The sequence below is a fragment of the Eretmochelys imbricata genome, chromosome 1 (genome assembly GCF_965152235.1).
Source record: "Eretmochelys imbricata isolate rEreImb1 chromosome 1, rEreImb1.hap1, whole genome shotgun sequence".
Taxonomy (NCBI): Eukaryota; Metazoa; Chordata; order Testudines; family Cheloniidae; genus Eretmochelys; species Eretmochelys imbricata.
Window position 1 is genome coordinate 43,500,816 of NC_135572.1, and position 14,903 is coordinate 43,515,718.

Consider the following 14,903-nt stretch of genomic DNA (forward strand, 5'->3'; position numbering starts at 1 on the left):
CTGCCCTAGTACATTGAGCTCTAAGACTGTCAGGAGTAAAGAGGGAAGAATTCTTATAATTTTCTTCTATATACTGTCTGATCCATCTAGACAAAGACTGGGCAGAAATAGCTTGTCCTTTACAGTGACCAGCATACAATATAAACAACTCAGGAGAGGGTGTTCAGTTCTGTGCAGGTGATAAGATAGTGCTCCCTTTGCATCTAAAGAATGCAGTCTGGATTCACCATTATGTGTGTGGGGTTTGTGAAAGAATACTGGTAAATTAAGATACTGACTAACATGAAAGTCTGAAATGACTTGAGGAAGGAATCTGGGGTGAGGTCTAAGAATCACCTTGAACTTATAAAAAGAGGTATAAGGAAGGTCAGCCATTAGAGCATGTAGTTCACTAGTTCTTCTAACAGATGTGATTGCTATTATGGAAGCTGTCTTTATAGAAAAATAAAATAAAGAACATTCTGAGAAAGGTTCAGATGGAACAGACATAAACTGTGTTAACACTAAGTTTAAATCCCATAGGAACTGGATTTCGTATTGGTGGATACAAATTCAATAAACCCTTTAAAAATCTTTTAACGCAGCTGTGTGAGAAAATAGATTTACTATAATAAATATATGAAAAGCTGCTATTGCTGCTAAATGGACTTTAAGCAAAGAGCTAGACAAATCCATAGCTTTAAGGGGAATAAATAGTCCAAGGTATACTGAGTAGGAGCAGAGACTGGGTAATGCTTTTATTAGACACCCATATAGCAAATCAATTTAACTTCAAGTACATTTTCTAGTGGCCTGCTTCCCGGAGTAAATTAAAATATGTTTTACCTCAGTAATAGAACAAGACTTTTCTAAATCTATCAAAGTCCTATTTCCCCAGCTGTTAGATGCAATGAGTGTGGATCTGGTTGAAAGACTTTCCCTCCCTGCTGGACAGTAGGTACATTGTCACCAGAAGCATCTTTATTCCCTTGGGATAGGAGTAAATTGGTGAACCATTGATGTCTTGGCCACACTGGAGCAATTAGGATCATATTGGCCGAGTCCTGTCTTATTTTCTTTACTTTCTTTAACTTTAGTGGAAATGCATAAATGAGGAATAAGGAAATGCATAAATTATACCCCTTCCCGAATCAAGGAGGAACGTATCTGTCATTGACTGTCTGAGCATGCTCTTAAACCAAAACAGGAACACTTGATATTGAATCTGGTGGCAAACAGTCCAGGAAGCCCCAAAGATTGAAAATGTCCTGAATCACAAAATCTTTTAGAGACCATTCATGCATCGGTGAGGAATCTCCACTCAGGAGATCTGCAATTTCGCTGTGGTTTCACACTACATGTGAACCAACTGAATAAATGTTGTGTAGGCTATATCAGTCCCACACCTCCTTGCAGAGCTAGACAAATGAGCTCCTTCCTGTTTGTTTACATAATGCATCACTGGCATATTGTCTGTGGGTACTTGAACTACTGACTTGCACTTGTGGGAGGAAGGATTTGAGAGCCAGATGAATACCTCTCAGTTCTAACACATTTTGGTGGTTCCAAAAGACTATGAATGAAAAATTTGTTGAGATATGTTCCCCAACCCATTTTGGAAGCAGGAGTAGGAGGTGTAAGAGATCTGCCTTAGATCTTTGGACCATTGCTGCCACAACAAGCATATTAGGTGGAGGGTGAACACTTTGCTTCCCCATCAGGAAGGTGAGAGGCCTTTATTATTAAAATAATTTGTTTGGGGGGAAAAAAAGGTACAGTGCAAATAAGAACAAGATTTCAATTCTTTTTCCTGTTTACAAACTTAAGGGAATAAATTAGTTAAGAAAATATCAGAGCCATTATATTATTTATTTTCTTTAAAACTGACTATTTTTTAAAGGACACAGGCAGGAAGAGTTGTGTTCAGTATCATGCAGTGTAACTACGGCTGAGGGCCTAACATTGGGTCTGTTATCATCAAGCAGAACTAGCTAATAGTGCAGGTGTAAAAGGTACACAGGGTGTGATCTTGAAAGGTACTAATGCTCTCACATGACCTGGTCCTAACTAGGTAATCACAGAGAGAAGCAAAATTCATACATATCTTATTGCAGTGGGTTTTGATTTGGATTTTTAATGAGTATATGGAACTCATTGCTTGAAACCAAACCTAATTATTGTTTCTGATCTTCTTGTTTAATTTTGTAAATAATGCCAAATATCCAAAGTGGGAAATATCCTGATCTCTTTTACAAACAGAACCCCATTAATTCCATGTAGCTGAGACAATGAAGCAATCATTCAGCTAACATGGTCCCTTTCTGCCACCTTGTGGCACAACTGTGTTTGCAAAGGTACTGTTAATATAATATGTTCGGTGTATGTTAGACTTTAACTTTATTACTTTTAGCTATTTCTGAGTATTTTCTGCAGATTAATTTCAAGTATTTTCCAGGAAAGGCTAGTGATCATAGCTCTCAAATGTTAGGCTACTTATAGCATGCATATAAATGTAGGTTTCAGAGTAACAGCCGTGTTAGTCTGTATTCGCAAAAAGAAAAGGAGTACTTGTGGCACCTTAGAGACTAACCAGTTTATTTGAGCATGAGCTTTCGTGAGCTACAGCTCACTTCATCAGATACATACCGTGGAAACGTGTTTCCACGGTATGTATCTGATGAAGTGAGCTGTAGCTCACGAAAGCTCATGCTCAAATAAACTGGTTAGTCTCTAAGGTGCCACAAGTACTCCTTTTCATATAAATGTACTGAGTGAAATCCTGAAATCCTGGCCCCATTTAAGACAATGTCAAAACTTAAATGGGTTAGCATTTCACCAACTGTGTTTAGAATGTTTTGGTTTATTTCAAGTGAAAATAAAGATTATAAAAATGCATTTTCAAATATGAATATTTGTATCAGAACAATTATGGTCTCACTGAAAACTATAACTTAGAAACGTAAACTGCAGTGTTTGTACCTAAAGCACCATATAGTATGATCTTGAGTTCTTTCTGCACTGTCATATGGGATACTCTGTTGGTTTTGAAACAACTACCCACTGTTTCAAGTCTGCATAAAGAAATAGGAACCTATCATCTTTTATAGAATTCCTCACATCACTGTCTCAGAATGTTTTATAAGTTCAAAAGTTTTTTAATTATTTTACAAAATAACTTTTTAAGAATATGCTACAGCCAGATTTCCTCTACTTGCTTTCAGATTGGAATCACCAACTCGGTCTTTGAGCATGGATGCACCAAAAGGGATTAATATTAAAGCACAAGCTGGCAATATTGAAGCTCTCTCTCAGATGGATATCAAATTGCATAGCAGTGATGGAGTGGTGAATATGATAAATCATGTTGTTATTATTGTGGTTTATATTGATGCTGTTTGATATTGCCATCAATGTCATTGTCATTTTGAAGTATTATAATTGTTCAGGGTTTAGCAAATATGCTGATAGTTCCAGATAATGGTGCCATAATAATACATCTGTTTACAGGGCAGGGATTAAATAATAATATAAAATGACATGGTGTTGAAAGAGTTTTAAAAATGCTAAGAAGTCACTTCTGTCCTAGCACATCACGTTTTTTTAAATGAAGTGAGTGCTCTGCTTTGGTCCATTCAGTTTCTGTAATTCAGGAACATGAGAGGTAGTGTGATAACCTTATACATAATGAAATGCAAGAGAGAACAGATGTCCAGCTCCAGCTCCCATTGAAGTTAGTGGACTTTAGCCATTGATTTCAGTGGAAGCAAGAAAAGACTCTAGGAGAAAAATCTTAAAGGAGATAAGTGCCTAAGCCAGGTCAGTCCTTTCTAGTGAAAGACTAAAGGGGTGGTCGTGTCCGCCTTTATACTCAGTAGACCACTGGTGGGGGCACTCACCTGGGACGTGGAAAAACATAGGTGTGATTTCCTGATTTGCAACTTAAACCCAGGTCTCCTATCTCTTAGGTGAATGCCTTAACCACCAGACTGTCAGGGGTGGGGTTTTTGCAATCTCTCTTGTTGAACCAGATCCTCTATGTATAAATTACAGTGCTTAATTTGTAATGAAAGAGGTGCCAGGGATCAAGGAATTAGGTGCCAGGGATCAAGCAATTTTTTTTACTTTAATAACTGATGCAGCAAGCCCATAGGTGCTGGGGTGATGAACTGCCAACCCTAGAGGTGCTCCAGCCACAAATTAAGCACTGATAAAATATATATTCATTGGAGCAGGGACTGGAACACCAGTCTCCTAGGTGAGAGCCCTAAACATTCATTCTCATGCTTCCTCTCTCTGGCCCAATGAGTATTAAAGTATTTGTACATAGTGGAACAGTTTCTACAGCACAGAATATCCTACAGTCTGGTGATTAGGGACCTCATTTATGATATGGGAGACCTATGTTCCAGTCCCTGCTTCAAATGAGGCAGAGCAAGGATTTGAAAACAATCTCCACATCTCAGGTGACTACCTGGCTGTCGGGTATTCAGGAACACACATATGCCTTAGCCTGAAAAGTTCCTTATCTTGGTATCCCCAGTGTATTTTATGCAGGTCTGATCTAGTAGGTGTGCTATCCAATAGTAGGCAAGACAGGCCAGGGAACGCCTAGTTTGAGTATCCTGCTGGGGCTTAAGCAGGAGCTAGGGCACTGAGCAGGTGGTGTTAGGACTTAGGTGGTTTTGCACATACCCACTGGAAAAAACTTAGGCACCTGGGGAACAGGCTTTAGAGGCAGCTGAGTGGGTGTTTAGAGGATCTCAGTGTTTTCTAAATATTAGATTTAGGTTCCTAAAGTGGCAGGTAGATGCCTAAATCCCTTTGTGGATCTTGCCCCCTAGAAGCCTAAATCCTACTGACTTTCAATGAGATCTAAGGGATAGATTTTTGAAGGTATTTAGATGCCTACAGATACGCATCTTTGTGAGATTTTCCAAAGCACTTAGGCTTGGATTCACTAAGGTATTTAAGTGTTGTGATGTTGAGCGTCACTCCACCTAACTTTTAGGCATTTAGAAAATCACAGCACTGTGATCCACAAAGTCTGTGTTAGGTGCTTAGGCTCCATCTACCATGAATGAGGAGAGACAGGTATCTTAGACTGTAACTCACAAAAGCCAGTATCCTAATCCTATGTCTACACTAGAGAGCTTACAGCGGCACAGCTGTACCAATGCAGTTGCACCACTGTAAGATCTCTCGTGCAGCTGCTCTATGCTGACAGGAGAGAGCTCACCCATCGAAATAATTAAACCACCCCCAGTGAGCAGCAGTAGCTGTGTTGGCGGGAGATGCTCTCCCACTGACACAGCTCTGCACGCTACCACCTATGCTGGTGAAATTTATGTCACTCGGGGGGCGGGGGGAGGGGAGTTGTGCTTTCTTCACACCCCTGAATGACAAAAGTTTTACCAACATAAGTGGTAATGTATACATGGCCTAAGTGGGAAGTTGCCTAAACTAGCCAATGGGAGATGCTAACAAGAGGGGTGTGTGCTAAGCCCTGCCACTCCTGGAGAGAAACACCTCACTGTAGCTTGGACTTAGGCACCTAGCTCTGTTAGTGATTCTCAGCTGTGAACCCTCTCTTCAAGATAGGCACCTAAGGCATTTTTGTGCTGACAAGGAGAAGGTGCTGCCTCATGACTTTTAGCCCAGTTGTTAGGGTACTCACGTGAGATGCAGGAGACTCCCAGTTCAAGTCCCCCTCCACATGAGAAGGAGAAGGGATTTCAATGCACATCTGCCAACTTCCACATGAGAACTCAAACCACTGAGCTATGGGATAATCCGACCATGGGCCTCCCTCAATCTCTCCTGTTGAAGCTGCTGCAATGTGGAGAACTAAAGAGTTCTTTTTCTAGTAGCATCCCTATGGGTGTTCCACTTTAGATGTGCTTGCACCCCATGCACCTCAGATCAGAGATTTAGGTAGCAGTGTCTGTTCAGCCCACACATATGCCCACTGCAGCCTTATGCCTTGTACCATTCCTTCTCAACTGCCTTGGCCTGAGATGGAACCTCAACTTCGTCCAAGTTGAACTTACCGCAACTGTATTTTTATCTCATTCTTACTAGTTAGTGTTAGTTCTTAAAATTTCCTTCATGTTAGTTAGCTGTAATATTTTTTATAGCTTTTAAAAAAAACTTTTAAAAGATTTTACTTATACTTTTAGGATAAGGACTGTTGTCCTTTCACCTATTTTTTGCTTTTTGTTTTTTTGTTTTTCCCCTCAGGGGACTTCAACCTTGGGAGGGTATGCCTGGTTCTCCTAGGTTTAAATGCAGCTTTTCATGTCGAGAGGCTATCCCAGTCAGAGACAGACACTCCTGGTGTGTCTGCTGCCTTGGAGAGTCACATGTTCTCCAAAAGTGTAATTTGTGTCTGCAATTAAAATCAAGGGCCAGAAAGAACTAGGAACTTAAACTATGTCTCCTCATAATGGAGAGCTCACTCTGACCAGCTTCTGGCCCCAGCCAGGAGGACCTCCTCCCCCATACAATGGTCTCTGAACAGGTCAACCACTTCAACCTCCTCAGCACAGCACTGCCCTACAGCACTGAAGAGGAAATCTCTGGACTCCTGTTAAAAAGACTTAGAAAGTGGTCTTTAAGTCCTCTGGGTAGAGAATCTACCGCAAAGAGACAGTCTCCAATTCAGACAACTGGTTCAGCACCTACCAATTTCCAACTTGGTACCCACGAGGCTGTAGATTCTTCAGGTACTGTGACCAGGGTTCTAGCTCTGGAAGATCAGTATCATCGAGTGATTGGAGCAGCAGAAAGAAGAAGACCAGCTCTTCTAAATTGGTACGGACAGACACTAGGACCAGCACTTCAGCTTCGCAAAGGACCAGACCAACACTTACTGGCCATGCATCAGAGCGCATGAGATTTTCAGCACCATCGGTGCCTTCTGCCACAGTTATCTCTGCCCAACTTACCTCATCAGTACCATCCACTGTTACAGTACTGCAAGAGTTTTGATTTCCTCAGACTTGGCAGTAACAGAAACACCTGAATCTCCCCCGTTCGGCACTGACCCATTCTCGGTACTGAGCACCTCTCAGCCTTATCTCTATGAGTGCTCCACCTCTACCAAGTGACAAGAAGGCGGACGATGCCCACATTACTGTCCAAGGCTCTCCCTTCCATTATCAAGGAATGTTCTATCCCGAGACCTCTAAAAAGTCAGACTATCTTTGTGAGAGACACACTCCACCCGCTGGTATGGATACCCTTGGTTGCCTCCTCCCATGTCTTATGTACCACCTCAGTGGCTGTATCGGGATGCTTGGATGACTTACTGCCAACAATTCTCCATGTCCTCTAATGCTTCTTTCCGGGAGAAGAACAGACAATCCCCACCAGCCTTTCTCTGTAGGCATTGTAAGAATGAGAATCTTCCTGATCCACAAGAGACCTTTGAGGAGCAGGCAGTGAGATTGGACCAAGAAATCTCTACAACCTGCAACTCTCTACCCCTACAAGTAATATCTCTTCCTCCTCCCCAGATGAAATTGTCTTGCCTCCTCCACTGTCCTTGGCCAATGATTTTAAACAGTTCCAGGACCTCATTAAAAGGATAGCTGTCTCCTTGCAAATTCCACTGGAAGAGGTAAGGAGTCCTAGAATAAATTACTTGACATTCTGTGCACTTCTTTATCTGCCTGAATCATGCTATCTATTAATGAGACCTTGTTAGACCCTGCAAAAATAATTTGGCATACCACAGTCACAACACCACCTACCTGTAAGAGAGTGGACAAAAAACAGTACATTCCCTCAAAGGGATCTGCATTTTTATTTTGCATCCATCCCCCAACTCTCTCGTGGCTGATGCTGTGAATGAACATGGGAGATAGCACCACACTAAATCAGCTCCATCTGATAGAGACCTAAAATATCTTGATTTATTTGGCCATAAGTCATACTCATTGGCTACCTTACAATTTAGGATTGCCAATTATCAAGTTATCATGGCGAAATACATCCAAACTAACTATTCCAAGTTGAATGCTTTTATTTAGCATCTTTCAACAGACCAGAGGGACCAATTCCAGGTGATCTTTGCAGAGGGCCACCTGCTTGCAAGAACATCTCTGCAGGCATCTCTGGATGCCACTGACACAGCCGTTCTTTCTGTCTCCATGGCAGTAGTCACAAGGAGGGCCTCCTGGCTTCAGCGCCTAGGTTTTCTGAGGGAAGTCCAAAATACAATTGAGGACTTTCCTTTTGATGGATTGAAGTTGTTTGTGGAAAAAACTGATGAATCTCTTCATAACTTAAAAGACTATAGAGCCACTTTGCACTCTCTGGGAATTTACACCCCTGCACAAAAAAGAAAGTTCAGTAAGGCCCAGATAGCACGGAGATCTCATCCAACCCAGTTTCCTGCCTCCCAGAGACATTATGTACCCCAGCATAAGAGACAACAGTCCCAGAAGAAGAGATCAGCTACTTCTTAGGTATCAACCTCACTACCCACAACCAATTTTGATGGGCTGGTTAAGGTGCTGAGTTGCCATCCCCACTCTTACCTGCTGCAATAATCTCCATGTGTTCCTTGCTTTGGTGACCACCTTTCTCATTTCTGGCAGAATTGGCAACATATCACTATGGACAAATGGGTGTTGGAGATCATTTCTACAAGATATTCCATCCACTTTACCTCCCTCCCCTGAGCCTACCCCCTGCTTCCCCATCCCTCCTCAGGGACCTCTCTGATGAACACATTTTGCGGCAGGAAATCAACTCTCTCCTGAATCTGGGTGCTATATAACCTGTTCCCACACAACTCAGAGGGAAGGGATTTTATTCCAAGTACTTCCTGGTTACAAAAAAGAATGGTAGTTGGAGACTTATTCTGGATCTTAGATTATTCAAAAGATTCATAAAGATTCAGGTATTTAATATGATAACTCTTGCAGCAATAATTGCATCATTGGACCAAGGGGATTGGGTTTTGGCCCTCAACCTTCAAGATTCTTACTTCCATATAAGAGAAGATTCCTACAATTCACTCTGGGTCAAGAGCACTTTCAATACACGGTGCTCCAGTTCAGTCTCTTGTCTGCACCCTCAGTGTCCTCAAAAGTTCTTTCCCTGGTAGCGGCTCATGTTTGCAGACAAGGATCACTGATTTTCCCATAACATGATGATTGCTTGCCAAAAAGTGGTCCCTCAGTGAAGTTTCAATGGCCACTCAGAGGGCTGTAGACCTATTTCTCAGGCTGGGACTACAATTAAACACCTGAAAGTCCACCTTAACCCTGGTGCAGATTCTGGAGTTCATAGCAGTTTATCTCAATGCAGTAACAGCCAAAGCATTCCTCCCTTCGCACTCGTTCATAACTCTAATCAATTTAGTCACTACAGTACAAGTCAGCCCTCAAACATCTGCCAGAAACTATCTTCAGCTATTGGGACATATGGAGGTTGGCACTATTGTAATAAATCGTGTGAGACTTCACATGTGCTGCCTCCAAGGGTGGAACAGAACTGTTTATTTGCCAAGCAAACAGAGTTTAAACAAACTACTCTCCATGCCTTGGGTAGTAAAAAATATCCTTTGACTAGGTGGAAGAACCCTCACAATGTTTGCGCAGGGTTCCCCTTCACTCAGCCATCCCCAACATCAGTAATAACAACAGATAAATCTGTACTGGGATGGGGAGCTCGCTTAGACCCTCATACTATTCAAGGCAGGTGGTCTCCTCTTGAGTGCACCTTACACATTAACTTGCTGGAACTCAGGGCAATCAGAAATGCCTGAATCCATTTCCTCCTTCTGATCAGTGAGGTTTATATAAGCTGTCAAGGGGGAGTGAGATTGCCTTCCCTCTGCATCAAAGTAGAGAGGCTTTGGAACTGGTGCATATCAAACCAGATCAGCATGTCAGCAGCTTACCCTCCAGGTGTACAAAACACAGTGGATGCCGTCATCAGGCGTGTCCCTCAATGTCATGAATGGGAGACAGATCCCACTGTACTCGACCGCATATTTCAGTTTTGGGGCATCCCATAGATAGACCTGTTCGCCACAGCCAAGTAAAAGAATTCCTCCCAGTTCTACTTGAAAGGCAGTCTGGGTCACCACTTCCTGGAAGATGCCTTTCTGCTTCATTGTAGTCTAGTTCTTCTGTTTGCATTTTCCCAAACTCCTTGATATCCAAGGTGCTGTTTAAGATAAGGAAAGACAAAGACAAAGTTATTCTTGTAGTTCCAACGTGGCCAAGACAAACATGGTTTCCTTAGTTTGCTCAGGTCACTATTTGTCAACTGATCACTTTCTGGACTGTCTCCCATCTCCTTGCTCATGATGGCAGTCAGATCCATCACCTCAACCCTTGGGGTTCTTTGACTCAAGGCACAATTCACGGGGTTAGAAACAACCTGTTCTGAGGATGTGAAGAGAGTGCTGTTACATAGCAGGAAACAATCTACTTGTGACACATATACTAAACGTAGATTAAATTAAAACAATGGTGTGACCTAAAATATTTTTCACTTCCATCCTCCCTATTATCATTTGTACTAGATTACATTTTAGAGCTAAAAATGACAGGATTAACTTTAAACTCCATAAAAATGTGTTTGGCAGCTATTACGGTCTTCTATCATACAGTAGAGGGTTTTTAGGTCTTCACTCATCCTATAAGGAGGTTTCTCAAGGGATTGGACAACTTCTTCCCACAAATCAGGTGCCCTAAACTGGCATGGGACCTCAACTTGGTACTCAGATGTCTTATGAGGCCTCCCTTTGAACCTGTGGCCACCTGCTCCCTTCTACACCTGTCTATAAAACCTGCATTTCTAGTAACCATTACTTCTGCTCAAAGAGTGGGTAAGAGAGGGGCTCTGATGGCATACCCCCCGCCCTTCACAGTCTCCTTTAAGAATAAGGACTTCGGACTTCCACATAAATCAACCTATCCACCTTCAAGTTTTCCACCCTAAGCCACCCCTGGATAAAGGAGATGTGACATTACATTGATGTCGGGAGGGCATTAGCCTTTTAACTAAACAGGACCAAGCCATTTAGGAAATCTCCCAGACTATTTCTCTCCATTGTGGAGAGAACTAAGGGATCGCCGATTTCCAAGCAAAGACTCCCTAAATGGGTATCTGGCTGAATTACCTACTGCTATCAGTCTCAGGATCTTCAACCTGCCTCTAGAGTATTAACTTACTCCACAAGATCCTGCTCTACTTCAGCAGCCTGTCTTAAGAATGTTCCCACCATGGAAATACGTAGAGCTGTGACTTGGACCTCCGTTCATACATTTGCTGAACTATGCAGTTACTCATGCCTAAGCTTCTGTTGCCATATTTGGCTCTCCTGATCTGTCTTTGGTCTTAGACTCAACGCCGAAACCCCACCCCTCTGTAGACAGTACTGCTCAAAAGTCACTTAGTGTGGAGCACCCATAGGGACACTACTCGAAGAAGAAGAGGTTACTCATCCTGTGCAGTAACTGTGGTTCTGTGAGATGTATGTCCCTATTGGTGCTGCACCATGCGCCCTCCTCTCCTCTACTTTGGAGTTCTTTACAACAGGCTCTGCGGTAGAAAAGAAACTGAGGATGGTTTGCCCACACAGCTCTATATAGCCTGGGTGCAGGGCACAAGACTGCAGGGGGTGCATGCGCAGGCAAGATAGATGCTGCTTCCTAAAATTTCCCAGTCTGAGATGCATGGAGCACAAGCACACCTGGAGCGGAGTACCCATAGGGACACCATCTCGACGTTCCTGCACAGGGTGAGTAACCTTCTCTTTTGGAGCAGGGGGACAGGATTCTGGGACTCCCACATTGGGTGTGAGTGCCCTAACCATCAGGCTATAGAGTCACTCTCACACTTACGTTTTCTCTCTCACTCTGTTCTCCTCCCCCAATAACCCTTTAACTAGTTATCCACAGTGAAATTTAAACAGGAGAGATTGAGAAAACACCTCATCAGAATATCCCATAGCCCAGTGATGAGAGCATTCACCTAAAAATTGGTTGATCCCTGTTCAAATCCTTTCTTTTCATCAGGTAGAAAGGGGAGTTGGATTGAGGCTCTCCCACATCCCAGGTGAGAAACCTAACCACTGGGCTAAAAGTTGCTAGGAGTCCTTTTCCTTCTTCCTTTCCCCATGCCCCGAGCCAGCTGTTTTGTGTGAATTTACCTGAGAGACCCGATCTGGTAGACAGCCTCTGAGTATGCCTATCAGATTGGGCCCCACATGTGAGTTAGGTGAGCAAATGTCTATCTTCCCTGGTTTGTGAATTGCTCTCTAGGAATTGGTCAGCAAGCAAGTGCCTGGATGCTTAGACTGAGGCAGCAGTACATATGCCCAGAGACAGGAACATAGATGCTGAGGGAACTCTGATTACAAGAACATAGGTACCGAGTGAGGTTAGGTGTACACAGGGTTCAGTGAATTGCAGGGGAGCCTAAAACTGGGACTTAGGCCCCTAACCCCAGATTTAGGTGCCTAAGTACCTTTGTGCATCTGGGTCTCAGTGCCTATCTCCCACTGTCAAGAGGATTTAGATACCTAAATATCTTTGAGGATCTGGGTCTAAGTGCCTAAGTCAGTTTTGAAAATGATTCTTAATAGCCTAAGTCATTTAGATGCTTCTGAAAACTTAACCCCTTAAACTCTGTTACTGCTACCTCTAACAAACCCATTTGTCCTGTTTTCTCCCATACAGCTTTTGCTTGATGCTGAAACTGTGCGGCTGCCCAAATTGCCTGAAGGGACAAGAGGTGGGTCTGATAGGTCTCAGGAACTCTACGAGATCTGTGTTTGTCCAGATGGAAAGCTTTACTTGTCAGCAGCTGGTCGGTATTCAACTTGCCAGGAATACAGTCATGTCTGTCAATAAAGTACCTAACTATGCCACATTTTCTCTGGCTAGTCTCACTGAATTTTATATTGTTTTGTAGCAGTTTCCAAGATTTTAAAAACAATCACTGTAATCTGGGAAACAAGTTTGCATCCAGAATTCTAGATTGTAAGGAAAAAAGCACAATTAAAATTTTAACTTCAACAGAAGTGTTTGAACTAATCTAAATGTTCTAGAAATGACATTTGGAAGTCAGCCATATAGTGAGTTAAAAAAAATCAAAAGGATTTGTTTGCACCACTGAACTGTTATTCAGTCAGTTGATTATGTAATTGTTAATATTTCCTAGCTCTATGATTTTCTCTTAATACATGTAAACATTTGCTAGCAGTGCAAATTGCATTAGTTTGTGAAATTCAGTTTAAGGAATTACTTGAACTATTTGATAAGACAAAAGCATTGTTTGGTGAATTCAGGTAGTGCCAGCAAAGAGTCTATGCAATTTTGTTCTTGCAATAACACAAACCACAAAAGCTGTGCTTTTTGTATGAGTCCTGTGCAAAATGTGTTAAACTGATAAAATCCTTTGTTTCTACACTGGCAAAGTGTATGTAGATTTGCTTATTACTGGGATTCATGAAAGAAATCACAATAATTAATGCGAAATCTCCAAGATTACTGATTTATAACATTCTTTGTCATCAGAGTTATTAACTGTACAAAAGTGAAATATGTTCGTATATCCCACTCCAACAATAGCTCCTTGTACTGCATAGACCAGGATACTCACTTGAAAGCCTTTTTTAGTGTGATTGTAATTGGAACTGGGAAATTTGTGCTACTCTTGGCTATATGCCAGCTGGACTATGAAAAGAAAAGAAATCTTAAAGATGGTTCCAGCTTTCTCAAATACATGATGCTATTTGATAGGTAGAAAAAATTCCTCTTCCTGAAGCCCATGAGTCACCTAAATGCAGACCCCTTACTCTGTGAAGAGCCGTCAGTAATGAACCATTTGCAACCATCTGGATTAGCAAATTTGGGACTTAATGGCCTTATAGGGTCTTAGGCACAGAGGCACCTAAATACCTTTGAGGCTAACTCCCATTGATGTCAACAGGAATTAGGGAAGGGATTTCACGAAAATACTCAAGCACTGAGTCACTGTTTTAGGCACCTAAATTTTGGGTCCACTGGGAGCCACGCAACCCCCACCAAACCCTGTAGGCATCTAAACTCTCACAGCACCTAAGTTTTCCAGAGTGAAAGTTCCCTAGGTGCCTATGTTTCTGCATCTGGGCATGAGCACTGCTGCCTCCATCTAAGTGTCCGGACACCTATCTCCTGCCTACACTCCGGAGTGATTCATGAAACAGAGGACGATAGATTTTGAATGGGAACAGACCTGTTAGGTGCACTTGGTGCATGCCTACCAGGTCAGGCCCCCACATGTCTGAGTGCCTTATAACTGTTAGCCCAGCAGTTCGAGCACTCACCTGGGAAGGGGAAACCTAGGTTCAAGTCCCACCCGCCTCTCGTTAAACAGGAGTATACCACATCTCAGGCGAGCTCTCTAAGCAGTGGGCTGTGGGATTCCCTCAGTCTGTCCTGATGAACCTGTTCCACTTCGGATAAATAATGCAAGAGGTGTTGGAGGAAGACGCCCACCTCCAGGTGGATGCCCTAACCACTGGATTACATATGCATTCTTGCTCTCTCTGGCCCAATGACTGGTCCACTGAGAATAAATATTTAACTAGTCATTGGGCCAGCAAGAGAGAGTGCCAGGGAAAGAATTTTGTAGCCCGGGGTTAGGGCATCCACATGGGAGGTGAGAGGCTGGGTACACGACCCCTGTTCTGATCACTCATTCATTATCCACAGTGCAACAGCTTCAACAGGAGAGACTAAGGAAGCCCCACATCATAAACTCAGTGGTGACACACCTCTCTTGAAATGTGGAAGATCCTGTTTAAATCCTTTTTCCCTCTCTGGCAGGGGTGAAAAAAGGCCAGGTGAGTGCTCAAACTACTAGGGTAAATGTTATGAGGTGAGCACCCCCTCCTCCTCTGGCTGTTTTGTGTGGAG

The 14,903-nt window shown here is 42.7% G+C and overlaps 1 protein-coding gene across 1 annotated transcript in view; it reads left to right on the top strand.

The window, feature by feature from the left end:
- SGCG (sarcoglycan gamma) overlaps positions 1–12,854 on the top strand; it is a 94,867-nt gene extending 82,013 nt beyond the window's left edge. Inside the window, exons 6-7 of the mRNA XM_077806105.1 lie at positions 3,201–3,324; positions 12,681–12,854. Of these exons, the coding sequence (XP_077662231.1) occupies positions 3,201–3,324; positions 12,681–12,854 (298 nt within the window). The remainder of the gene's footprint in view (positions 1–3,200; positions 3,325–12,680) is intronic.
- Positions 12,855–14,903: the final 2,049 nt, after the last annotated feature.